Source organism: Eschrichtius robustus, chromosome 3 (genome assembly GCF_028021215.1).
Source record: "Eschrichtius robustus isolate mEscRob2 chromosome 3, mEscRob2.pri, whole genome shotgun sequence".
Lineage (NCBI taxonomy): Eukaryota > Metazoa > Chordata > Mammalia > Artiodactyla > Eschrichtiidae > Eschrichtius > Eschrichtius robustus.
The window spans coordinates 43,312,686-43,338,856 of NC_090826.1; the positions used below are offsets into that span (position 1 = coordinate 43,312,686).

A 26,171-nucleotide genomic window follows, 5' to 3' on the forward strand; every position below is an offset into this window, starting at 1 on the left:
GCTGTGGTAGGAAGAGGCCCAGCACAGACTCTTAGAATAAGTAATAATTGTTGCTAACATTTGTTGAACACTTCCTCTTTACCAGGCAATATGTTTCATTCATGTGTATTACTACTCTTAATCCTCATAAAAACCCTATGAGGTGGGCCCTACTAATATCTCCACTTTATCATGAAATCATTGAGGCTATTTCACTTGTCCAGAATCACACAACCAGTCTATCTAATTCCAGAGCCCCCAACCCAAGACTTTATCTCCTCCTCCAGAGAATATCGGAGCTGTAAGGGGTCTTAGAGCCTTTCTAGTCTAACTACATTATTTTATAGATGACAAAACCAAGCCCCAGAGAGGGAAAGTTACTTATCTAAGATCATATAGTCACAAGTGACAGACACATAAGCCAAGTGTCCAGACTTCCAGGTTAGTGGTCTTTTCATTATTTTAAGCTGCTGCCCAGCTTTCTGGTTATGGCTCTGTCACTTTAATTCTCTGAGTCTTAGCTTCCTCATCAGCAAAATGTGGGTAATTAATCATACCCCAGAGGGTTCCCGTGAAAAAGTTAAATGGGTAAGAGATGTGAGAAGCACTTTGTAAACTGTCAATATAAAATGCAAGGGACGATCATTATTCATGCTTGGTGAGGGTCCTTCCTTCATGATCCCACAGCTCTTTGTACTTCGTTGGGTCACATTATGTTGCAATTAAGATTATTTCAGTCTCTTTGAATAGTTTTTAAGCAGTCCAGTGGTTAGGACTCTGTGCTTTCACTGCCGAGGGCTTGGGTTCGATCCCTGGTCAGGGAACTAAGATCCCACAAGCCACGTGGCACGGCCGAAAGAAAAAAAAAAAAAGATCTGGCATAGAGGAAATGCTCAATAAATATGTGTTAAATTGCTCAGAAGGATCACAGGTCCTGATTCAGATGTCTCTTGAGCATTTATTGCACACCAGGCTCTGTGCTCTAAGCACTTTCATGTCTAATATTGCATTAGGAGCTGTCTATATTTTAAAGAGTATGCTTATTTCCCCAAAGACCTCAAGGGAGGCTAGAGTAGCCAGAGAAGACTTCATGGAGGGAGGAGTGGGCACAAAGGAAAGAGCACTGAACCCATAGGTAGAAAACCAAGTCTTGAATTTCCACTCTACCAAACTTAGCTGTGTAGCCGTGTGATTCCCCCCCACCCCCACACACGCCCTGGAGCCTCATTTGTACCCAGAACCCTTTTAGAAAACCAGGAGGTACCTAATGAACCTGTGTAGGATGAGGTATGGGGAGCAACAACCAAGAAACCAAACTGAGAGTAGGGCACTTCCCTGGTGGTGCAGTAGTTAAGAATCCGCCTGCCAATGCAGGGGACATGGGTTCAAGCCCTGGTCTGGGAAGATCCCACATGCCATGGAGCAACTAAGCCCATGTGCCACAACTACTGAGCCTGTGCTCTAGAGCCTGCGAGCCACAACTACTGAGCCCATGTGCCACAACTAGTGAAGCCCGTGCGCCTAGGGCCAGCACTCGGCAACAAAAGAAGCCACCGCAACGAGAAGCCCGAGCACCGCAACGAAGAGTAGCCCCCGCTCACCGCAACTAGAGAAAGCCAGTGCGCAGCAACGAAGACCCAATGCAGCCAAAAATTAACTAATTAATTAATTTAAAAAACAAACAAACTGAGAGTAGATGGAGGGCTGTGCAGACTGAGCCCTCAGAAGAGTCACTCAGACAGCCTCCAGTTTTCTTCTCCTCGGGAAACAATTTTCCAGAGTGGATTTAAATGAGACTTTAAATGTTCAAGCCAATTCGTAATTCTCCTCTTTACTAAACATGAAAATGAGATTCATAACAGTAGCCAGGAGAAAGAAGATGGGAAATCACTCCAGAAGACAATCAATGGATTCTATTTATAGGACAGAAGCTTTCTCAGACAAAAAACCATTGCCTAGAGCTGCTCCTTCCCTCCTAATATTATTTGGCTCTTACAGCAGCCCTGTCTAATGAACATGGCAAATGATGACTGTTATCTCCATCTAATATCAAGGCTAAGAGAAATGAAAAGTCTTGCCTAAATTATGCAGCCAGCAAGTCATAGCTCTAGGTCTGTCTGCTCAGTTCTCTATTGTAGCAAGCAGCTCCAGGGGAGAGCAGTATTTGGGGGTTACATAGTGCTTTCCCCTGTTTCAAGTGCAGAGTGTTAAATTTTAAAAAATCCTAGGGTTGGGGAAAGCAGTATAGTCCGGGGTAATGAACACAGTCCTGGAGTCAGACCTAGAATCAGGTCTCAGCCCCACCTCTTGCCAGCTGTGAATATAGCCTTGGGCAAATTATTCAACTTCTCTGACGCCCCCTGAAAAATTGGGAACATAATAGTAACCATCTCATGAAGTTATTAGGAAGATTAATGGGGATAATGTGTCTAAGGACTTACTTTTAAATACCTGTTACTCAACAAATACATTATTATTTTTGTGGAGACTTCATTCTTCACATTCCACTACTTCTTTTTATTCTAAGAAAGAGAAGTGAACTGATAATCACAAATAAAAACAGTTGTATAAAAGTCAGAACTCTCCCAGTAAATTAGTATGTTCCTAAATTGTAGTAATTACCTTTACCCTATTCTTTGTCTCTGTAAAATTTTCCTGCAGTGAGCTGAAATTTACCATAATCCAGCCTATGTTTAGATTCAACCCATCGTTTTTTCCATCCATCTATGGAGTTAAAGAAGAAAAAAAGCAACATATAAAAATGGTTTATGTTTTTTTAAAGACAATGAAATACAGCCAAGGCTGATCGAGTGTTATGGGAACAGTAACGGGATATCAAAAGATAACTCCGAACTACTGTATAGTGCAGGGAACTATACTCAATATTTTCCAATAACCTATAAAGGAAAAGAATTTGAAAAAAAATATATGTAGGTACAACTGAATCATTGTGCTGTACACCTGAGACTAACACGACATCATAAATCAACTATACTTCAATAAAATAAAACAAAAAGTAAAATAAAATAGATTACTCCAGTATTCCTGAAATCCCCTTCACTATCTGATGCCTGAACCCCACCATTTATGCACTACCATATGGTTAGTGTTCCATTAATGCTCTAACCCACCCTCCCCTATGAAAGTGAAATCCTGAAAACCACTACAGGAATGTTCGTTTGAAAGGCATGAGACACTCTCATAAAAGTTGGTGGAAAATATGGTTGGGGGACTGAGCCCTTATACATATTTATGTTTAGTAAAATAAAATAATAAAATTAGCTTACCAAGTAAAGAGATTAGTAATATCACTTTATACTTCTTGAATTAGTAATGATGATATTGAACAATCAATTTCCATTTACCCTTTTTTATTGCTTAAACTTTTTAGACTCTCCTTTGCAGTTTCAAGGAGATGGTGATAAATTTGTTTTGCTTTGGCATAGATGGCATACAGACAAAGAGGCATTCTTTTTGGGACCTGGCACTCCATCCAAACATTCAGTGCCTTTCTGATTTTATGCCTCAGAGTTGCTGACTCCCACTTCCTGGACCCACCACAGTCCCAGAGTCATGGGGCAATTTGGCAGCTTGAGATGGAAGAGGCCTTGAGGGTAGCCTTTATTTCATCTCCTCCCTGTAGCTGAATTGCTCTTTCTCAAATCCGACTACCCAATATCTAGGGTTATTGCCTTAGCTCTGCCCATGAAAACCCCATATCAACATACATCTAATAATGCCACCCTGAGCTGGCTCTGTTGACTCCCATTACTCAAGTCTAACAAACACCTCCCTTCCTGAGGCCCAGGGGCTTGCTTTCTCTTGTCTTCCCCTGTCACTTCCAAGATCTTCGTGTTACACAGGCCAGAATGTCTCAGTGACCACCTCACCCATCACTCCTGAGGGAAGGACCCCAGCAGGTTCTTCCTGCCTCAAGTTGCTGTGGCTTGAATGAAATGGATCCTGCTTCCCTGACCATAGTTGACGCAATGAAGGATAAGAATTTATGTCAAAGTCAAAAGATTTGTTATTATGTGTTAGACCCTTGTGTGGCTCCCTGAAAATTTCCCCTCATTTACTCCCATGGATAATGCTTTAAGATAGATATTATTAGTTACATTTTGCATCTAGTAAGTGGTGCACCTGAGATTTGAACCCAAATCTGTTTGATTTCAAATACTACCTCTTCTCTGGAAGGAGAGGGGGAATGCAGGGATAAGTGTTATGAAGAGAAAAAGCTTGTGTAATTTTAATAATAGCTACTGCTTAGCAACTACATGTCAGGCATTGTGCAGAGGGCCTTACATGCATTATCTCATTGTAGTCCAATAATAGCTCTGTGACAAATGTCCTATTTTTTCCCACATTCAAAAGATGAGGAGAGTGGAACTCTGAAACTTGTCCAAGAACAAAGTTTGTAAGTTAAATGAGTAAGCAGGCTTGGACCCAGGCCTTTGCAACATCAAAATCTGTGCTCTTGATCCCTATACTATACGGCTTCCCATGAAATCATGTGTTTGACAAGTCCTTTATAACCTAAAGAGTGTACAGCAAATGTAAGAATCAACCATAGTACTTTACAGTTTGTAATTAATAAAGTTATTTGTGTATAGTTTGAGTAATGTCTGTCTTCCCCACCAGACTGAGAAGTTTCATAACTATTTTACTAACCCTTGTGTCCCAGTTTCTAGAACAGAGTAAATCACCAAAAACATTTGCTGAATGACTGAATGGATGCATGGTCATGGCTTTTGCCTATGCCATAGATTCTCAGCCTTACAAATGGATTGACTCATTTATTAATCCACTTGACAAATGTTAATTGAGTCTGGCATGCATGTTGAAACAGTTTACAGCTTTGACCTTGAACTTTATGATAGGAGAGGTTAGAACAGAACTCAGAACTTCTTATCACTAATCATTTTTTCTGGGTGAACAGTACTGATGCAAATCTAACTTGCCACAGTTTAAGATGTCCTCAAATAAGGAGCCTTTCTTGTTAGGAGAATAATGTCACCTGGTTAATAAAGTTCCATTTTAATGTTTTATACTTTCCTCTTAACATCATAACATCTTAACTCATAAAAGGCTCAAGCCAGAACGACCCTTCGTGGTCATTAACCTGACCTCCTTGTATTGTGTATAGAGAAAATGAAGCCAAGAGAAGGAAGTGACTTGCTCATGGACACAGTTGCCAGTTACAGAGCTGACACTAGAGCCCAGTTCTACTGTACTCTGATCCTGGGCTCATTATTCCTTCATTCAACAAATATTTCTTGAGTTTTCATTTTATGCCAGGCACCAGGGGCACAGACTTGAATCTGACAAGGTCCCTCCAGGGGCCTACAAGCTTCAGGGAGCTCAGAGTCTGAAAAGACAGACAAGTAAACAATTACAATACAGTGTGGTAAGGGGGGTGATAGAGGGACACACAGGACAGTGAAATTCAGAAAAGCACTGACTGCCCTCCAGAGTCAGGGTAGATTTCAGAGAGGGCATGCCTGAAGAAGAACTGAAAAAGAAGAAAAGGTAGGAGTGGGTGTTCCAAACAGAATGTCTTGCATGTGGAAAGGCCCTGAGGCATGAAACGCATGGTGTTTCAAGGGAAATGCAAGCAGTATTGTATGGTTTTGCAGGGCAGAGGGGCCAGATCAAGGAGAGCTCTTATTAATTGAGAGGAAGAGAGCAGTGTATTTACCAAGGTTGGATGCTACCATCTTTTTTCCCTTGTTAAATCTTTCCTTCAAACTGTTCAAATATCTGTATGTCCCCAGAGATCCAGCCAACAAAAAATAACAGGTGTTTGGGTGCTCCCACATCTAGCTGATAAATGCACATAATCACAGCCATGTCTGTAAAGATGCAGAACAAAGGAGGCCAAATAACAATGATTCTTCTGTCAAATGAACTCATTTCCAAAATGTACCTCCCAGGATGCCTGGCTTGTGGTGTAGTTCAAATCAGAAAACTGGGCTAGGGCCTCATACCTTCCACTAGCTTCCACAGCAGGATCTTTAGCCTCTCTGAGACTCAGTTTATTCATTTATAGAAAGGTTTTACCTACCTCATCGTTTCTGGGAGAATTAAATGAAACAGCATGCAACACAGTGTCAGGCACATCGTAAGTGCTCAATAAGTACTACTTGAAGCCGAATCTGTGTATGTGTATATGTATACAAAGATACATAATATCAAAGGTAAAGAGAGAAATATTTCTAGTCTTGAAGGTAAAAGTTGTGCCTTCCCCAGCACCTAGTCCTGAGCCTGGAACCGAATAGGTCCTTTAGAAAATGCTTGCATAATTAGATAAAAATACATATTTGTCACATTTATTCAACATCATCAGATTATATTTTGCAAAAGAGAATTTGCTAGATAAACTAAAGCTTACCTCTTCAGGTACCAACATTTTGTCTACCGTTTTCAATGGAAAAGTTTTGTAGACATTATAGAAGACCCTGACCCATTATGTAGAGAATCCTAAACAAAATTTTAAGTTTCTTGAAGACTCAAGCTCTGTACTAGGCTGTAATGTACAGCAGAAGTGTGAGTTTGTTTTGAAATTTTTCTGTCTCCGCTGTTCCCGTTCAGCTGTGAACACTCACTTCTCCCTGAGGTCAGTGTGTTTGCCTCTAGCAATCTACCCAGCTCTTGTGAAACCGGTGGACCTACGTCCCGCTTACCTGCCTGCCAACTTACCTGTTCACTTCCTTTCCTTTCTTTCTGTCTACCAGTCTAACTGCATGTCTGCCACATAGACCATAGTCACTCAGATATTTATCAACTAGTAAAAAACCTTATGAGGTGGTGAATAGCACTGGATAAGAATCTTGGGTCAATCACTTTTCTGAATCTGTGTTCTCATCTGTAAGTAAGGATTATATTTAAACTCTTTAAGGAAAGGAACACTGTGCACGTAGTAGGTACTCAATAAAATTTGTTGAATGATAGATTGGCATGAGGACCAAATTAATAAAGATAATAGTAATAATTATTAATTAATAGGATGATGATTAATAATAACTATTAAAATTATTTTTTTTGCTGTCATTGAATGGGTATTGTAGTGGGTACTCCGTTCATTTTGTAAGCTGTCATTTCTAATCAACTATACCCTAAGAAGCAGATAGCCAAGTTTGCTAAGAAAGTGAACATTAAACAAGAGCCCATATGTTTGAACTATGATAGAATTTAAGTCCTTCACTTAAATTTTTGAACTATGATAGAATTTAAGCCCTTCACTTAAATTTTTGCAGAGAACCTATACTGTGCCAGTGTGAGTGCTAGACGCCAGGGTACAAACAAGACATAATCCCTCAAAGAGCTCAGGGTCTAAACAGAGAGACAGACAAATAAATCATCTGCTTTTCTTATTTTATATTTCTTGGATTTTCAAAATAAATAATTTATTGTAGGAGATGTAGAAAGCCCAGAGGAAGCAAATATGCAGTAAAAATATCCATAATCTACCTCCCAAGATGACCATTGTCAACATTTTGCTATATTCCCCTCCAGGCTTTTTTTTTCTTTTCTGTAGGTTAACAACGGCTCCTGCTCTCACCTCCACATCCCTGCAGCCTCTGGAGAGATCCTTGCCATCAGTTTGTACTTGAGACCTGGAAAGGCCAGCTGGATCAGACCTCTTGGGTTTGGGCATCTGTCCAGGGTGATTCTTCCTCAGGCCCAGCATGTCCAAGTATCCACAATCCACAGATGGTCCCAATAGCTTATCAGTCATAAGCCGGAGCAGCAGGCTGTTCCTCAGCAAGCCTGAGCCAGCTGGGCACAGAGGTCCTTTGTCTCAGAATGTCTCTTCAGCCAAGTTTTCACGGTCAAGTCTGAGAACTGACAGAATTAACATTCACACACGCGCGTGCACACACACACACACACACGCACGCACACACACACAGACCTTGTGACTTCTGCATCATTCAGTCCCTCATCTGAATTCCAGTCTCTTTCTGTCTGATTTTGTACTTTGACAATGGTCTTTGCTGTCACCATTAGCTCTCCCCCTCACACCTGTTTATGTCACTAATTCAATGATTCTCCAATTCAATCAACCACAATTCCTGCATATTTTAATGTGCCCTTTTTTTATGCGAAGTCTGAGATTCCAAAAGCTCATGTTGTCCCTGAGGCCACTGGTATGATTACCTGCTGGCCACCTGACACTTGGCAGCTTGCATCAGTGGCCAGTGCATCCTTTATGGAGGTAAGAGACCTGGGTTCAACAAACATCTCTGCCACTGACTCACTTGTGTGACTTTGGGGAAACCACCTCTCCTCTCTAGGTCTCAGTTTTCCCATCTGTACAATGAGAGGGTTGAATTCTAAAAACCCTCTAGCTGCCAAGTTGCAATGTGGCCTGGAATAGTCTGGGAAAACAGCAGAAAGAAAGGAGCCTGACTCAAGCTCTGCCACAAACCCATAAATGGTCCTGCCATGTCATATCCTCTCTCTGGACCTCAGTTTTCCCACCTGTAAATGGGGAGAAGGAGGCCATTTGGGGCTAGATGAGCATTCAGAGCCTTTTCAGTTCTGACATTCAAAGAATCTAAGCTTTACCTTTCTTGGGGTTGCTAGGCACTACTTAAAATGTGAGCTAGAAGGCCTTCAAGTACCAGATTCATGGGAGGCAGTGGGGTGGGGAGCAGGAGTAATGTGAGAAAAATCAGTTTTGATATCACACAGTCCTGGGTTCAAATCCTGACTTTGCCATTTAATAGCTGTGTGACCTCAGACAAATTATGCAGTGTTTCTGAGCTTCAGTTATACTGCCTGTAGACTGGAAAAATAATTACTTTACAGAGTGGAGGTGAGAATTGGAGTGTGTAAACCATCATGCCTAGTGAGTAAAACTATGCTTAATAAAGGTTACCTAAGGCATCAGATACAGTTTAGCTGTAAAAACTAGAGTTCAAAAGGAGGAAATTCAGTTCCAGAAGGAAATGGAAAGACAGAACAGTTCTCTTCATTTTTAATAGTTTTTAATTAAAAGAGTAACACAAGTTCATTGTAGAAAATAAAGTAAAAAAAAAAGTCATCTGAAATTCCATTATTTACCATTTACATTTTGGTATATCTTCATCTATTCCTTTCCTCTATGCACAAATATATTTTACATAGTGACAATATATGCCTTATATGTAATTTTGTGCTTTTTACAACTAAGCTTAGATCATAAACACTTCTCCATGACATTAAGAACTTTCCAAACATTATATGGCTGTATCATACTTCACTTCATTGGGCCCCTACTGATGGATATTTAGGTTTGTCTCTGAATGTTTCCAATTATTAATAACACACCCCATCTCCAGTGACCTTCCATCCATTCCAGTTTAGCCATCTGCCCCTACATTCACACCTTGGACCTTATCGTGACCAGAAACTGCTCCACCTCTGAAATCTCAAACCCAAACTCCCCCCTCCATGATTGTGGCTTTCTATCCGCCAACTCTCACACTCTGTTACTCAAAGTACACCTGTTCTTTGATCCCCTCCATTTTTTTCCAGTCAACTGTCTCCTTCCTATCTAATTCTCACAGTCCTTCCTTCTTCCCTCCCTCCCTCCATCCTTCTTTCCACAAATTTTTACGAGCATTTTCTATGAGCTGGGCACTGTACCAAGTGCAGGGGTTGTAAAGTTGATAGAGATGTGCATCCATCACCTTGCTCACTCCTCTCGACCATTTGCCTTTCTGCTCACTCCTCCCCTGCCCATTTGCCTTTCTGCAAAAGCCCCACTGTGTCATCCAAACCTTCCACCTTCACTTTCCCTTTGCATCCCAAATTACCTACTTGAGCCCTACATGACTTCCTCTCTCAGTCGGCATTCTCCAAAACATAGCCCACGGCTGTCCTGTTCATTTCCCAGGTCCTCATCCATCCTTCAATCTACTGTAGGCAGCCTTCCACCTCCACCACTCCTCTGAGTCGTGAAATGGTCTCTTAACTGCAAAATGCAATGAATGCTTTCCAGTTTGCCTATTTGGCCTCCAAACCACTTTTGACACTAGCTGTGTAAACTTGGGAGGGTCACTCAACCTCTTTGAACCTCAATTTCCTCATCAGTGAAAGAGAGATATCATCTTTCTGACAGAACTGTTGAGAGATTCAATAAAATAAGGTATAAAGAAAAAAATCCACTGGTACACAATAAGCATTCAACAAAGATTAAGTTCTGACTCGCTGCATTTGGTTTCCTGGGTCCCTGACAACCAGGAAGTGTTTGCCTTGGCTAGTATGAGCATTCTGATCTCTCGAAAGGGTCATTTCCCAGTGCAATTCATTCATTCATTCAAAAATAATTGAGCATCTGCTATGTACTTGTTCTGCAGGCTACAGATACAGCAATGAACACAACAGAGAAGCACTGTGTTCTCAGGAGGTGAATCTAATGGTGAGGAGAAAAAGAAAGACAATGAATAAACATGTAAACAAGAAATGCATCGAACAGTGAAAAGTATTCTGAAAAATTAAGCATGCAAATGTTCATGAGGGAACTTTCAGGGGTGATGGAAATGTTCTATATATTACTTGTGGTGGTGGTCACACAGGTGTTTATATTTTTCAAAATTCAGTGAATGATACACTTCAAATGGGTGCATTTTATGTATATAGATTATATCTCAAAAAGGTTGATTGAAAAAAATTAAATCATACAAAGGGATAGATATGTATATGGGGGGATACTTTTTGATAGAGTGAACAAGAAAAGCCCCTCCGACATTTAAAGAGACATTTAAGCAGAAACCTGAATGATGAGAAGGAGTAAACCACGTAAAGATCTAAGAGAATATTCCAGGCAGAAATCACAGCAAGTGCAAAGGCCTTGAGATGGGACTGAGCCTGGAGTGTCTGAGAAACAGCAAGAAAGCCAGTGTGGCTAGAATGTAATGAAGAAGCAGGAGATAAGATTGGAGAGACAGGCAGGGATCAGATCACGGAGGTTCTTGTAGGTCATGGTGAGAAGCCTGGATGTTATTTTAAATCTAATAGAAAGACAGTGGTGGTTTTTAAGTTCCAGAATGCTACAATCTGATTTATATTTCAAAAGGAGCATTCTGAAATTTAGATGAGAAGAGACTATGGAGAAGCAGGAACAGAAGCAGAGAAGACACTCGAGTTCCTGCAACAGTCCAGATGAGTGGTGATAATAGCTTGGACTAGCATGGGCAGCAATATGAGAGGTAAAAAAAAATACCATATTCAGAATATAATTTGAGGGTAGAGTCAATTGGACTTGTTGCTAGATTCGATGAGGGGAAAATAAATAAAAAAGAAATCAAAGATGACTCTTAAGACTTTTGACCTAAACAACCAGGTGAATGGTTGGGTCACTTACTAAGATGGAGGAAACCAGGGGAAGAGCAAGTCTGGAGGAGAACACAAGAGTTTGCTTTAGACATGTTAAGTCTGAGATGCTCATGAATTTATGCACATCTGGTTTGTATACCAGCCTCATATGAGTTTGGAAGAACAAGCCAGCATCTAAATCTCCCCAGGTCTGAGTACCCTAACAGTATTTGGTTTCTGGGTCTTCTACTCTGAGGATAAGCCTCAGAACCCTGGTGACCCCACTACCCAACCCTCCGCAGTCATCAGCCCCTCAGCACATCTCTCTGATCTCTCTCCTTTCAGCATAATAATTACATTTTGGGTTGATTCCTTTAAAGTAGGCACTGAACATCAAAAATTAACGTCTCTAAGTCCTACTGTAGGAAGATTGCTTGGAACATCATTTTTCTTCATAGGATGTGATTTTTGGATGCGTGTGTGTGTGTGTGTGTGTATAAGTTCAGTTCAACCATTCAATAATCCTTTTTTAAAAAATAAATTTATTTATTTTAGGCTGCGTTGGGTCTTTGTTGCTGTGTGCGTTGGGTCTTTGTTGCTTTGTTGCTATCTCTAGTTGCGGCGAGCAGGGGCTACTCTTCGTTGTGGTGCGCGGGCTTCTCATTGCAGTGGCTTCTCTTGTTGTGGAGCACGGGCTCTAGGTGCGTGGGCTTCAGTAGTTGTGGAACGTGGGCTCAGTAGTTGTGACTCAAGGGCTCTAGAGCGTAGGCTCAGTAGTTGTGGCGCACGGGCTTAGTTGCTCCACGGCATGTGGGATCTTCCCGGCCCAGGCATCGAACCTGTGTCCCCTGCATTGGCAGGCGGATTCTTAACCACTGTGCCACCAGGGAAGCCCCAACCATTCAATAATCCTTTACTGGGCACCTGTCTAAGCCAGGCACTGACTTTGACACTGGAAACAGAGGAGAATCAGGTAAATGACAACCATAATGTGAGTAGGGCTGACGCAAAGAAAGCATAGAAGTTGAGGGACCTAGCGGAGGCCTAGGCAAGGCTTCCTGGAGGAGGTGATATCAGGCAGAGCAGCCTTTTCTGCACATAAGGTGCTGGATTTTGGTCATGATCAATTGTCTTGGGGTTTGGGACTTAGAGCCCCTTTTTCTTGATTCCAAGGAGTATTTCAGAAATATTTGTCAATAAGACCCTTGGGAATTTCACCCTTGCCACACTGGGCGAGGAGGGTTCAGTCCTTGGGGAAGTGACTGCAGATCTGTGCATGTTCTCTGCCTTCCGACAGGAAGAATTGTGTTGTGGGTAAAGCCACCCCAGGCAGGCGGGGGAGGGCAGGTGGGGCAGGAGCTAACGGTCAGAAGCTTAGCTTCACAGGGTTCACTGCGTAGGATAGCTGAGGTCAGTTAGGAAATGGGGGACCAGCAACCTACACTTGGAAGAGGCTTGTGCCTTGTCAAAATGTTCCGCCACAGCCAGTGAAGCTGAGGGCTTCCTGCAACCCACCCTTCAGCCAAATCCTAAACATCTCTCCTGTCTGCCCCTTCCTCTATCTCCCCACATACCCCCTACCAACCCCCTCCCCAAAGCCTCTCTACTTTTCACCAAGAAGATTACCATAGCCTCCCAGATGGTTTTTTTATTTGCTTGTTTTTGGGGTGTTTTTGTCTCCAGTCTCAACTTTGGTCAGTTTCACAGTACACTCTCCACATTTTTGTTGATATGTTCTTTCTAATACCCAGGCCAGATCTTGTTTCTCCCCAGCTTGCCATCTTCACTAGCTCCCACTGCTTTCAGCGAAAGGCCAGGCTCCTTAGCCCCCTTGATCCAGCCCCTGCCTGTTCTCCAGCCTCCCCTCAACCACCCTCCCCTTCACAATTTCCAGTTTCCTGAAGATGCCACTGCTGACTGTGTCATAACTGGGAACCTTTGTACGTGCTGTTCTTCTTGCCTGGAACACCCTTCTCTCCATCCCTGCCCCTCAGATAAATTCTTACTCAACCTTCAAAACCCTGCTTGGGTTTCACCTTCTCCCTGACCCTTTCCTGTCCGGTCTCCTTGTCTGGGCTTATTCATTCCTTCCTTGGCACCATCTCTGCAGCTTGTTCTCGACACAATGTTACTTGTATTGCATATTAGGGAATTGAATCTCAGAAAGGGGAAAGGGCTTATGCAGACTTTCACGGTGGAATATAGACTCAAATCCAAACAATCCTGATTCCTAGGCAAGTGCCCTATCCACTGCACTCTCAAAGAACTAATCAGATTTTACAAACACACACACACACACACACACACACACACACACACACACACACACGAAGAGTATTTTGTGGGCTGAAACAGTACCATTGAACATCTGTCCTTAGGTAAATAAGCCCTAATTCTCTGATATTCCTGAGTCATTCCAGGGAGGAGGCTGGGCAAAGAGATCTCCTAGATCCTCTGAGCTCTGATATTTTATGAAACACAAAATTTTACTATCACAGTTAGCGCTCATATTTTCCCTCCAGAGTTCACTCCTGTTTTTAGGATGAAGGGAAGGGAACAAGCATTTATTGCATACCTACTATATACCAGGGGAGATGCTTTACATACCTTATCTCATTGAATTCTCGTAACAATTTTTGCAAGATGCCTTTTGCTGTGCTCGTTTCATAGGCAAGGAAATTAAAATGTAGACAGGGTAAACTACTAGCCCAGGGTCACACAGCCAGAAAGGAAGGAGCAGAGATTTGAACTGTAGACGGCTGGGGCAGGTGACTGAGGAGGAGCAGGTAGGGTCCGGTCTACCTTCGCCCCCCATCCCCTCCCGCCCCGCCGAGCCTCTCACCCCCGTCTTGGAACTCCTCGCGCAGGTAGAGCCGGCGCTGCGCCCGCGCCCCCAGCACGCAGGTGGCCAGCAGCAGTGGCTGCTGCGCCAGCCCCTTCATCTCGCGGAGCTCGGGGTCCCCACGCCCAGCCTCGGAGAGCCGCTAGCCTAGCCAGGTGCTCCGCTCTGCCGCCGCCTCTGCCCGGGCCCCGGGGCGATGGCTGAGATCACCAGCACCCCGCACCTGACTGTCTCTCATTTGCGGGTAATAATGACCGCAGCCAATGACTGGGGACCACGCGCTGAGAGCGCTGGAGGATGGAGGTGGGGGGAAGGCAACCAAGTGTTGAGGGAGCTACAGGGCAGGGTCCCTAGGGAGTGGGGCGGGGCCAGCTCAGGCTGGCCTCTGGGGTCCCGCCAGCCTGCTCACTGTTGGTGCAACCTGTTTCGAAGTGCTCTCACGTGCTTCCTTCCATCATCCCTCTGTCCCTCCATCCTTCCATCCCTCTTTCCTTCTATCCCTGTATCCTTCCTTCCGTCTACCCATCCACCTACAGGGCCTATGCAGGACAATAACAGTGTGATGTCTGTCTAACAGAAACACCCAGGGCCTGAGGGGGCCCAGAAGAGGTCTTAAATCAGCATGAGATCTCAAGGAAGACTTCCTGAAGTGGGTGACAACAAAGGTTAGCCAGGTGGGAAGAAATGGGGAGAGAGGAGCAAAAGGAATACTATGTGCAAAGGCCCAGAGGAAGGAAAGACTTGTAACTTAATATCACTTCTACAACGACCCAATACCATGCAATCGGTATCATTTCCCTTATTGTGAGGCAAGTGAAGCTCAAAGAGGGAAAAAAGCACCAATATTAGTTGATCATCATATTGTGTGCTAAGCACTGTACCAAGAACTTGCCATGCATTATAGCATTTGATCCTCACACTAACCTTATAAGGTCAGTATTATCTTGTGAGACTTACTTTACGGACTCTGAGAGACAAAATGACTTGCCAAGGTCACATAGAGATGGAACAGGGGCTAGAACTCAAGCCTTCTCATTCCAGTGCCTTCACTGCACCTTCATTCAACTATTTATCTGTTCAATATCTATTTATTGAGGTCCTACTATGCGCCAGGCACTGGGCTAGGTGCTGAAGATATACAGTGGAGAATAAGGCTGACAAGTCTCCTGCTCTTGTGGGGCTCACTTTCTAGTGGGGGGAGACAAAATCATTAAGGAAGCAAACAAATATCAGATAATGATAGGCATTCAAAAAAGCAAAACAAGGTTATGACTTAGAGAGTTGGAGAGAGATGGGGGGAAGGCTGATAGGCTGGGAGAAGAGTGGAAGTCCTCTTCAGGACTGGTACTGGTTGAGATCTGAATGAGAAGCCATGTATTGATCTGGAGACAAGTGTTCCAGGCAGAGGCAACATCAAGGACAATGGCTCAGAGAAGGGGAATAAGTTTGTCTTATTTGAACATTGGAAAGACAACCAATGTGGCTTGAGCAGAGTGAGCAAGGAGGACAATGTCAAGAGGTGAGAAATCAAGAGTTTTAAATGGGCCTGTAGGCCATGGGAAAAATTTATAACCGGTGCAGTGGGAAACCCTTGAAGGGAGTGACATTGTTGGATTTATATTTTTAAAAGATCACTTTGGTTGCTGTGTGCTAAGCAGAGGATGTCAATATATAACCAATTAAGGCTATTGAGTTCACAGTTAAAATATATAAATCTGGAGTTCACAGAAGAGGTCCTGGCTATAAGTATAAATTTGGGGTCATATAAGTGGTATTTTAGGCCACATAGCTAGATGAGATGGTTTCGAAGAGGGAGGGGAGATTGGCCAAGAATCATGCAAGTACCCCAAGCCCTGGAGAACCCCAACCCTGAGAGGTGGGCAGAGAAAATGGAGGCAGCAAAGGAAACCATGACTGGCTCCTAAAGAAAGGGTTTCAAAGAGCTTCCCTCAGAATTCTAGGTTTTTTACCCATTGGCAGGGCAGTCTTCTCTTAAAGGGAGTGCCAGAATTGCAATTCAATGAATATTTCCTGATCACCTGCTGTGGGCAGGATGCTGTGCCAAAGGGGAGACAAAGGCAGAGAGGACCCAGTCCTTGGCCTCCAGGAATTCTTGAGCTCCCTGGAGAGATAGACCGTTAGGCAACTCACTTAGGAATGTGGAAGCCTGAGTATGGTGCCCTTAAAAAGATGAGAATGGGAATTCCCTGGTGGTCCAGTGGTTAGGACTTGGTGCTCTCACTGCCAGGGGCCTGGGTTCAATCCCCGGTCAGGAAATTAAGATCCCACAAGTCATGCAGGCACACACATACACACACACACACACACACACACACACACACACACACACACACACACACAAAAGACAAGAACAGCAGGAGCACAGGGGCACAGAGTCATAAAGATGTGCCAGACAGCGTCCAATGGCTTTACTTGCATCATCTCCTGCAATCCTTGTAAAACAATAACTACTGTTATCTCCACTTTCCAGAAGAAGGAACTGAGTCTTAAAGATGGTGGGTAACTTGCCCAAGGATACACAGTTGACAGGTTGTAAAGCCTAGATACACAGCCAGGTCTGCCTCACTTTAGAGCCCAATGCTTAATCACTCTTTAAAATTTTGTGACTGTCTGATCGTGCTGGAGCATAAGGTTCCTGGGAAGATGCAGGGTCCGGAGAACAAGACAGAAGGAGATAAAGTGAAAAGGTGGGAAGGGCCAAATTCAAGGTCCAGGCCTTGAATGCCAGCAGGAGTTTGGATTTGGTTCTTCCTGCCAGGGTTTTCCAACCTCAACACTAGTGACATTTTGGGCCAGATAATTCTTTGCCGTGCAGCGTCTCTCCTTTGCATCGTAGGATATTTAGCAGGATCCCTGGCTTTTACTCATTAGATACCGCTAGCACTCTCCATTCCCCCACAGATGTGGGAATTAAAAATATCTCCAGACATTGCCAAACGTCCCTCTGGGGGTTGTGTGCAAAACTGGTCTCCAGCTGAGAATTGCTGCTCTAGGCACTGGTGGGGTTCAGGGTTTTGAAAGGAGAGTGAGATGATGATAAGCATTAGGAGTGCTCCCTTAACACTAACCTCTACCATTGTTATACTCAAAATGTGAGAAATTGTATTATGTTTCAGTTCTGATAAATTGGAATCACCTGTACTACTTTGGTAACATTCCCACAGACTCTGTTCATTTTTTGTGAAACAAGTAGATTAAGTTAAGCATGTGTTCCTCAGAGGCACTGTAGCTTCTTTGTTGTTGTATTCTCCGTTCCTAACAGACTGAATGTTAAATGAATTTAAATTTTTTTATTATATACATAATTATATTTATCTTTAGGACATCATGCTGACATCAGAGATTTGTCAGAGGTCCAATATATAGTATAAGATAAGCATCTTTGTTTGCAAGGAAAGAAAAATGTGTGTTTTAATCTTTTGACCCCAAGATTCTACAAACTGATAAAATGCATAGGCTTCATTTACAGGTTTATTTTCCAGATGGGTAGGCCCACATGATTTTTGCAGCATTCACAGAGTTTTCGTCAATCTGTAAGAATTTACTGTTCATTGTTCACCGTATAAAGCAATTTGGGGTGACTTAATACAACCTAATTCAGCATTTATGGAGCTACCCCTAGGAACCAGGTACCAGGAGAGGAATGAAGGCACAGTTTCTACCCTCTAGATGCATCTAATCAAATGGGATGTCAGGCTTACCAGGGCCTGCCTGACTTTGTTCTGTCCGTTACCTGCAGTGTGACTTTTGGCCAGTCAGGGCCATATTATGACTTTTGTAGGCCCTAGGCACTTTTGCCTTCATGGGCCCCAACCTCCATTAAAAAAAAAAAGTATTTAAATATATGTGCATCACTACATGGCATAAAGACAAATATAATTCAGGCTGGATTCATTATTATATATTCATTATTATTATATTCATTTAAAAATTCTGATTTAAAAAGAAATTAATGTTAAAACATTTTCTTGGGCCCTGAATACTATGTCTACTCTGCCTAAAGTATAAGTTGGCTCTGGGGCCAATTACTGACCTCACCTAGTTCTCATTTCCTTCTCTTTAAAACTCTAATTTTGAAGGGTCATTATGAGGTTTACTTGAGATACTTAGAAGCTGCATGAGGGCAGAAACCAAGTCTGATTTGTTCTCCACTGTATACCTAGAGCACTTGACAAAGAGTAAGCACTCAGTAATATGAATGTGAAATTATCCTCACAGTGCCAGAATACAGTGAACACTTCACAACTATCAGATTTCTTCCACCAGATGTCCTAGAGAACAGTTCAGAGCATACATAATAAATATCAGAAAGCTGGAATCTATGGTACAGACTCTGACTGTAACAGAAATTTGGATCAGGAAGGATTGTGTGGGTCTATCAGTTCACATGCTTTTGAATCTTGTCAGTACATACATGCCCTGGGTCCACTTAATTACATTCATAACACAATCTATCATTAGCTATATAGATAGGGGAGTATTGAAAATCATCAATTTTCCACTCCCGTGTGGTGTGTTTATGCACCATAAACTAGTTTATGCAAGGAGTTGTACCAGTATTGCTGTGTATCTCCAAATCCTCTGCAGGTTTAATTACAAAGCTACAGAGTGAATGAATAAATTATGCATCAAGGTCCATGTTTTGGAAATCACTGTGTAGTCTTGGGAATTAGATAGGAGGTGAGATCTTTGTAATTGATATGCTTCCACTTAAGGGTTGGAACCCTGTGAACCTGTGAGAACTTTTTTCTGTCTAAAGACAGTGTGTCTGCAGTTCTGCAGGGCTAGCTGGAAGTTTAAACTCTAAACAATAGATATTAGAAGGAAAAGAACTTTGCAAACGGTATTCAGTCTGGCCCAGGTCTCCCTCTCTAGCCCCATCTCCCGCCATGGATTCACTGGTTTACCTCACCCTACCCCATCTGGAAGGATATGCCATTCCCCAAATGCACCATACATAGTCTCAAAACATTATGTCTTTACCTATACTGTTCTCTTTGCTTGGAATATTCTTCCCCTCTTCATTCTAGGAAACCCCGGAGAGAGTACCTATTCCTATTAGCTAATCTACTAGTGTTAGTTTCTCCTCCCTGAGTAAGAAAGCAAAGTTTTCATGTTGATAAGCTCAGCTCAAATGCTATTTCCTTTGGAAGCCTTTCCTACCTTCCCTAGAAAGAAAGGAAAAAAAGGAATGCACTTGGGTGTTGGACACCAGTTATGTAGAAGTACTATGCTGGATTCTTTGCATTTATCATCTTATTTAATCCTCAGGGCAATTCTGTGTGGGAGGTATTCTTATTCTCAGTTCTCAGAATCTGAGGTCTAAAGGTTGAGTATCTTGGCCAAAGTCCCATGCTAGTAAAGGGTGGATGTTGCACTGGAATTCAGTTCTGTCGCTGTCTCTCTCAGGCAAATAGTTACATTATTGGAGCTTTCAAAGCCTTCCATCATACCCCTCCCCTAACACGTCTCATTGTATGATAATTTATTTATATACCATCATAATCTGTCTCCTTCACTAAACTCTTGAATGAGAGACCAAATTTTACTTCTCTCTGTATCCTGAATGTGTGGCACATTGACTGGCATGCAGTGGGTACTCAAAACATGTTGATGGAATGAGGTGAATAATAACAAAGCACTCGGCAGTCTGCAAACCATTTTCAAATATATGACTTCATTTAATTATAAATAAGCATAAGATAAAGCCTCTGCCTTTGGAAGCTAGCAATATAAATGAGAAAAGCCATATGCAGGTGTAAAAGATAATGAACAAACAGTATTAGGAATAACAACATTGTATACCTATACAAAAAATAAGTCAACTGAGGCCAAGGAGAACGAGGACTAAGAAAAAGATTTTAGGCTTGGAGAGAAAACCATCTTAGAGCTCCGTTTGGGGGACATGGTGAGACATTTTTAATACCTTGTCTTATTTCATCTTCACAAAAACCCAGTGAAGTGATATTGCCCCTATTTCCCAGAAAGGGAACAAAGTTTCTTTGTTTGAGAGGTTAAGTGTTTTGCCCAAGATCACACAGCTGGTTTATAGCAGAGCCTATTCTATCTTCCAGTCTCTAAAAGCTCTCTTTGTCTTTTCTTTTTTCTTTTCTTTTCCTTTCTTTTCTTTTCTTTCTTTTCCTTTCCTTTCCTTTTCCATTTTAATGATAGCTGGATTAGCCTGTGCCAATATTTTAGGGGGTACTAATAATTTGTATGTTACTTTTACAGGTAACAAAAACATTTTAGCAGGGGTCTTCTAGCTAAACATTGTGGTGTAGTAGAATGTTTAGTTGTAGTAGTACGTTTCTTGGTTTGGGCTGGAATCCAAGTAACTTATTTAGGATGTGATGGCAGGAAACCTGGGTGGGAGTAGGGTAGTGAGACAGGGGAGTGAAGAAACCAAAAATATATACATTATCAAGCTAGTTACCATGGTAGCCCACTGGAGCTCAATTATGCTGGGGGACTCTGGGAGACAGTATAGGACACATTCAGGGTGTCTCACTGGAGGGTTGAGGAAGCTGAGGTGTTATCCACCAACTCGCCATCCATCATTGAGTTAAAAACTGCTTCTTGTGACATTAAATCTCTGAAACGCCTAGCTTGCTCGGTCCACAGGCCAAGTATGTTCTCTGGACAGAAAAAAAAAAAAATTAAAACCTTCAGGCAAAGAGCTGTAAATATTCCCTGTAAGCGGCTTTCAGTGTGTAGATGTGAATGCCAAGAAAAAATGGACAAGAAACCATTAGCATCTACTACAGAATGTAATGGGATACAAATCCTGCCTCTACCACTTCATTCTACATTCGAAAGAAATTCATTAAGTATTTATTATAAGTCCATCATACACTAGGTCAGGGATCAGCAAACTATGGTTCAAAGGCAAATCTGTCCTGCTACTTATTTTTGTAAATAAAGTATTATTGTAACACAGCCATGCCCATTCATTTATGCTTTTGCCCTACAATGGCAGAGTTAAGTAGTTGTGATAGAGAATATCTGGTCTGCAAAGCCTAAGATATTTACTATCTGGCACTTTACAGAAAGTGTTTGCCAACTCCTGGGCTAGGTACTTCGGATACTGAGATGAATAAAATAAAAAACTCCTGCCCTTAGAGAGTTTAAAATCTAATGAAAAAGGCAGATGCGTAAACCAATAAATGCAAGAAAGTGTTACAAGTGCTATAGTAGCCATTCAAATGAGGGAATGATAATCTAACTAGTTGGGGGAGAAATCAAGAACATCTTCATAGGTGGAGGGGGCGGGGTAGTCTTAAAACAAAAAAGAAAATCTTTGTAAAAGACATGACAGACACTTTAGCAAAAACCCTAAAATGAGTGGGTATTTTTTAGACAAACACAGAGGAGGAAAGACATTTAACACAGAGGGGGCAGAAATAGCAAAGATGTCACACAGATCAACAATGAGATGAATTTAGGAAACTAGTGTCATATTTGGACATGGGGAGAGGAGTGACTCTAAGAGTAAGACTGAGAAGTAAGGAATTAAATTTTATCTTTTCTTTAGAAATATGAATGGCTCCCACAGTTAGTGTGAAGGCCAGGCTGAAGGGAGCAATAGCGGAGTTGATAACTCCAAGCTATGATAGCGATCCAAGCATGAAATGGTGCAGGCTTGAACCAAGGTGGTAGCAGTGGACATGGAAAGGAAAGGCCATCTGTTTCCTGTGCAGACTGATACACTCTACTCTGTCAATAGACTGGCTTAGGTGTCTCCCCTGGGCTCCCATAGCACCCTTCCTCACCACTGGTTTAGCATGAATTGTCCTGTGCAGCAACACATTGCGTTCCTTGAGGACAGGAACCATGCATGACTGACCTTTGTCCTCGGCACTTGGTCCAGGGCTTGACTGAGAACTGGTGCTAGGGAAGGCTACTTCCTGAAAAAAGTGAATGAATACACTGCAAATTTTTGGCTGCGGTGACTTGTCTCCAAGTTTGCAGTTGACATGTCGTGTCAGCTCATGTGGAGACCTAGACAGATAGAGAATGAGGGATTCTGCAGGGCTCCTGATTGGGGTAGAAGGCTGTTCTGGCAGGACCTGATAGGATATCACTGCTTGAACTGTGATGCTGGTTTATTCCAGCTCCTCAAGAAGGCAGGCACATTATGATTATAGATGACAAATACCTGGAAAATTCAGAGCTGGCATAAAAAATACCTGGTATTTTTTATTGTAATCTTTTTTTATTCCTTCACAAAATGGCATTTTTTTCTCATTATAAATACAATGTTACTTGTAGAAAATTTGGAAGAGACTAAAGAATTATAAAGAAAAAAATAGTCAACCACAATCCCACAAACTGACTACAGATGTTTTTCTGTATATCCTTTTTTTTTTTTAAATAAATAAATTTATTTATTTATTTTTGGCTGTGTTGGGTCTTCGCTGCTGCGCGAGGGCTTTCTCTAGTTGCAGCGAGCGGGGGCTACTCTTCGTTGCGGTGCGCGGGCTTCTCATTGCGGTGGCTTCTCTTATTGTGGAGCACGGGCTCTAGGCATGCAGACTTCAGTAGTTGTGGCACACGGGCTCAGTAGTGTGGCTCGCAGGCTCTAGAGCGCAGGCTCAGTAGTTGTGGCGCACGGGCTTAGTTGCTCCGAGGCATGTGGGATCTTCCCGGACCACGGCTCAAACCCGTGTCCCCTGCATTGGCAGGCAGATTCTTAACCACTGTGCCACCAGGGAAGTCCCTGTATATCCTTATAGTCTTCTGGGAAGATATGCACATTTTTAATAAAATTAGAATCATACTATATATATAATTTTTTAAACATCTTTATTGGAGTATAATTGCTTTACAACGTTGTGTTAGCTTCTGCTGTATAACAAAGTGAATCAGCTATATGTATACATATATCCCCATATCCCCTCTCTCTTGCGTCTCCCTCCCACCCTCCCTATCCCACCCCTCTAGGTGGTCACAAAGCACCAAGCTGATCTTCCTGTGCTATGCGGCTGCTTCTCACTAGCTATCTATTTTACATTTGGTAGTGTATATATGTCAATGCTACTCTCACTGTGCCCCAGCTTACCCTTCCCCACCCCCTGCTGTGTTCTCAAGTCCATTCTCTACATCTACGTCTTTATTCCTGTCCTGCCCCTTGGTCCATCAGAACCATTTTTTTTTAGATTCCATATATATGTGTTAGCATACGTTATTTGTTTTTCTCTTTCTGACTTACTTCACTCTGTATGACGGACTCTAGGTCCATCCACCTCACTACAAATAACTCAATTTCGTTTCTTTTTTTTTTTAAAATAATTTTATTTATTTATTTATTTATTTATTTATTTATTTATTTATTTATTTATTTATTTATTTATTTATTTATTTATTTATGGCTGTGTTGGGTCTTCGTTTCTGTGCAAGGGCTTTCTCTAGTTGCAGCAAGTGGGGGCCACTCTTCATCACGGTGCGCGGGCCTCTCGCTATCGCGGCCTCTCTTGTTGCGGAGCACAGGCTCCAGACGTGCAGGCTCAGTAATTGTGGCTCACAGGCTTGGCTGCTTCGCGGCATGTGGGATCTTCCCAGACCAGGGCTCGAACCCGTGTCCCCTGCATTGGCAGGCAGATTCTCAACCACTACGCCACCAGGGAAGCCCTCAATTTCGTTTCTTTTTATGGGGGAGTAATATTCCATTGTATATATATGTGCCACATCTTCTTCATCCATTCATCTGTCAGTGGACACTTAGGTTGCTTCCATGTCCTGGCTATTGTAAATAGTGCTGCAATGAACATTGTGGTATATGTCTCTTTTTGAATTATGGTTTTCTCAGGGTATGGAGAACAGTATGGAGGTTCCTTAAAAAACTAAAAATAGAACTACTGTATGACCCATACATATATAATTTTTAACCATTTTATACATATTACGATTTTGTATTATACTTTTTTCATTTATCATTATATCTCAATTTTTAATGACTGTACTTCAGCCCATCATACAGATCTATTATAACTTATTTAATCTTTTCCATATTGTTGGGCATATAGGCTGTTTTCAGGGTTTCAGTACTACAAACAAGATCCTTGCACATAAATCTCTGATTATTTCCTTACCAATAAATTCCCAGAAGTTCTTGACATTGTATTGCTGCAGCAACTGGAGAAAATCCATGCTGGTCATGTGAAGGGATATCATAGTTAACTGATATCCACAAACAATTTATAAAACTCAACCTAGCCTCTTTAGTCTTTTGCTTAGGCCCCTGGGAAAGTTTGGGAATCACAGAGGAGTCTCCTTTTATCATTGTTGTCATTGAGCAAGTTCCTTCATTAAGGTCCTGGTCCCTGAACTTCCCTGGTGGCGCAGTGGTTAAGAATCCGCCTGCCAATGCAGGGGACACGGGTTCAATCCCTTGTCCGGGAAGATCCCACATGCTGCGAAGCAACTAACCCCGTGCACCACAATTACTGAGCCTGTGCTCTAGAACCCACAAGCCACAACTACTGAACCCGTGTGCCAGAACTACTGAAGCCCGCACACCTAGAGCCCGTGCTCCGCGACAAGAGAAGCCAGCGCAATGAGAAGCCCGCACACCACAATGAAGAGTAGCCCTCGCTCGACGCAACTAGAGAAAGCCCACGTACAGCAATGAAGACCAAATGCAGCCAAAAAAAAAAAAGTCCTGGCCCCTGTCCCACAGCTTTCCTCTCAGCTTCAACCCCTGCCATCAAATGGGTAATTTCAACTTCCATGTAAATGAACTTTCCAGCATCATGGCCTCACAATTCCTTGACTTCTATACCTCTCCACACACTTCAACTCTCCACTCCTGTGGCTATATCCTCACCCTTCTATCACCTGGAACAGTTCCACCGCTGAAACCTGAAACTCCCCTCTCTTATTATAACCTTCTTTCCTCTAAACTCTCTTAATCCCACTAAACCTCTCAAACCTCCGAGGAGATCCTCTAGACTCCTTTCTCCTAATCTATCCTCCTTTTCTGCCACAATCAGCCTAAGATCTCATGACCTCTCACATCAACCAGTACTCTCAACTCCTTTCTTCCCAGTCCTTTTGCCATACCTACCCTCTAAATCCCCTTAACCTTGGATAATTCCAATTATGTGCCTCCTCTGTTCTTACAGTCAAGTTACTAAGAATTGCTGGGAAAAAAAAAAGTCCCACAATCAGATAAAGGAGTGCTGCTGATAGTTTGTATCCTTAAACTCAGCTAGGCTCTCATTGCTACTTGGAAATTCTTTTTCATTTCACAGGGCCCTGCCCTCTCGCCTTTCATACTACATCATCTTCTCAAAGTTCACTATCTAGTCTACTCCCTGTCTCCCCACCTCATTTCCCCCTCTATCTGCCAATAACCTTATAAATAGAGTCCACAGGTGAGGAGGTCTCTTCATTTCTTACATATGACCTTGAAAAAGTCTTCCTCAGCCTTGCCTTCCCCAAACCCTCTCATTCTTTCTCTAGTCTAATTGTTCATTCTCAATCTTTTTTCTTGGCTTCTCTCTCTCTTTTTCTTTTCCCCTTTTTTAAATGTTGCTGTCCTCCAGGGTTCCCTCCTGAACCATACCCTCTGTACACATTCCCTGGGTGATTTCAGTGCTTCCCATGCCTTCTGCTACCATCTCTGCTTTTTTTTTTTTAATTTTTAATTTATTATTATGTATTATTATTATTTTTTTGGCCACACCAAGCAGTTTGTGGGATCTTAGTTCCCTGACCAGGGACTGAACCTGGGCCCTCGGCAGTGAAAGGGCCGAGTCCTAACCACTGGGCCGCCAGGGAATTCCCTTTAGCTACCATCTCTGGATTAAAACTCTCAAATGTATAATTCTAGCTCAGGTTTATTTCCTGAGCTCCAAAGTTGTAATATCCACTTGCCTGCTGAACACCTATTTCTACCTCGATGTGCCACATACATCAAATTCAACATGTCCAACATTACATTTATCCGTGTTCCCCCAAACCAACACCTTTTCCAGTGTTCCCAAGCTAGAAATCTGGAGTCCACCTTGATTCCTCCCTTTCTCTA

The 26,171-nt window shown here is 42.5% G+C and overlaps 1 protein-coding gene and 1 non-coding gene across 2 annotated transcripts in view; one reads left to right on the top strand and one right to left on the bottom strand.

The window, feature by feature from the left end:
* The window catches only part of LOC137760568 (calreticulin-like), a 29,028-nt gene extending 14,803 nt beyond the window's left edge, over positions 1 to 14,225 (bottom strand). The window contains 2 exon segments of the mRNA XM_068537535.1: positions 2,602 to 2,703; positions 14,126 to 14,225. Of these exon segments, the coding sequence (XP_068393636.1) occupies positions 2,602 to 2,703; positions 14,126 to 14,225 (202 nt within the window).
* A 2,104-nt stretch (positions 14,226 to 16,329) lies between these two features.
* Positions 16,330 to 16,402, top strand: TRNAE-CUC (transfer RNA glutamic acid (anticodon CUC)). The gene has a single exon. It is a non-coding gene; the product is annotated as a tRNA-Glu (tRNA).
* Positions 16,403 to 26,171: the final 9,769 nt, after the last annotated feature.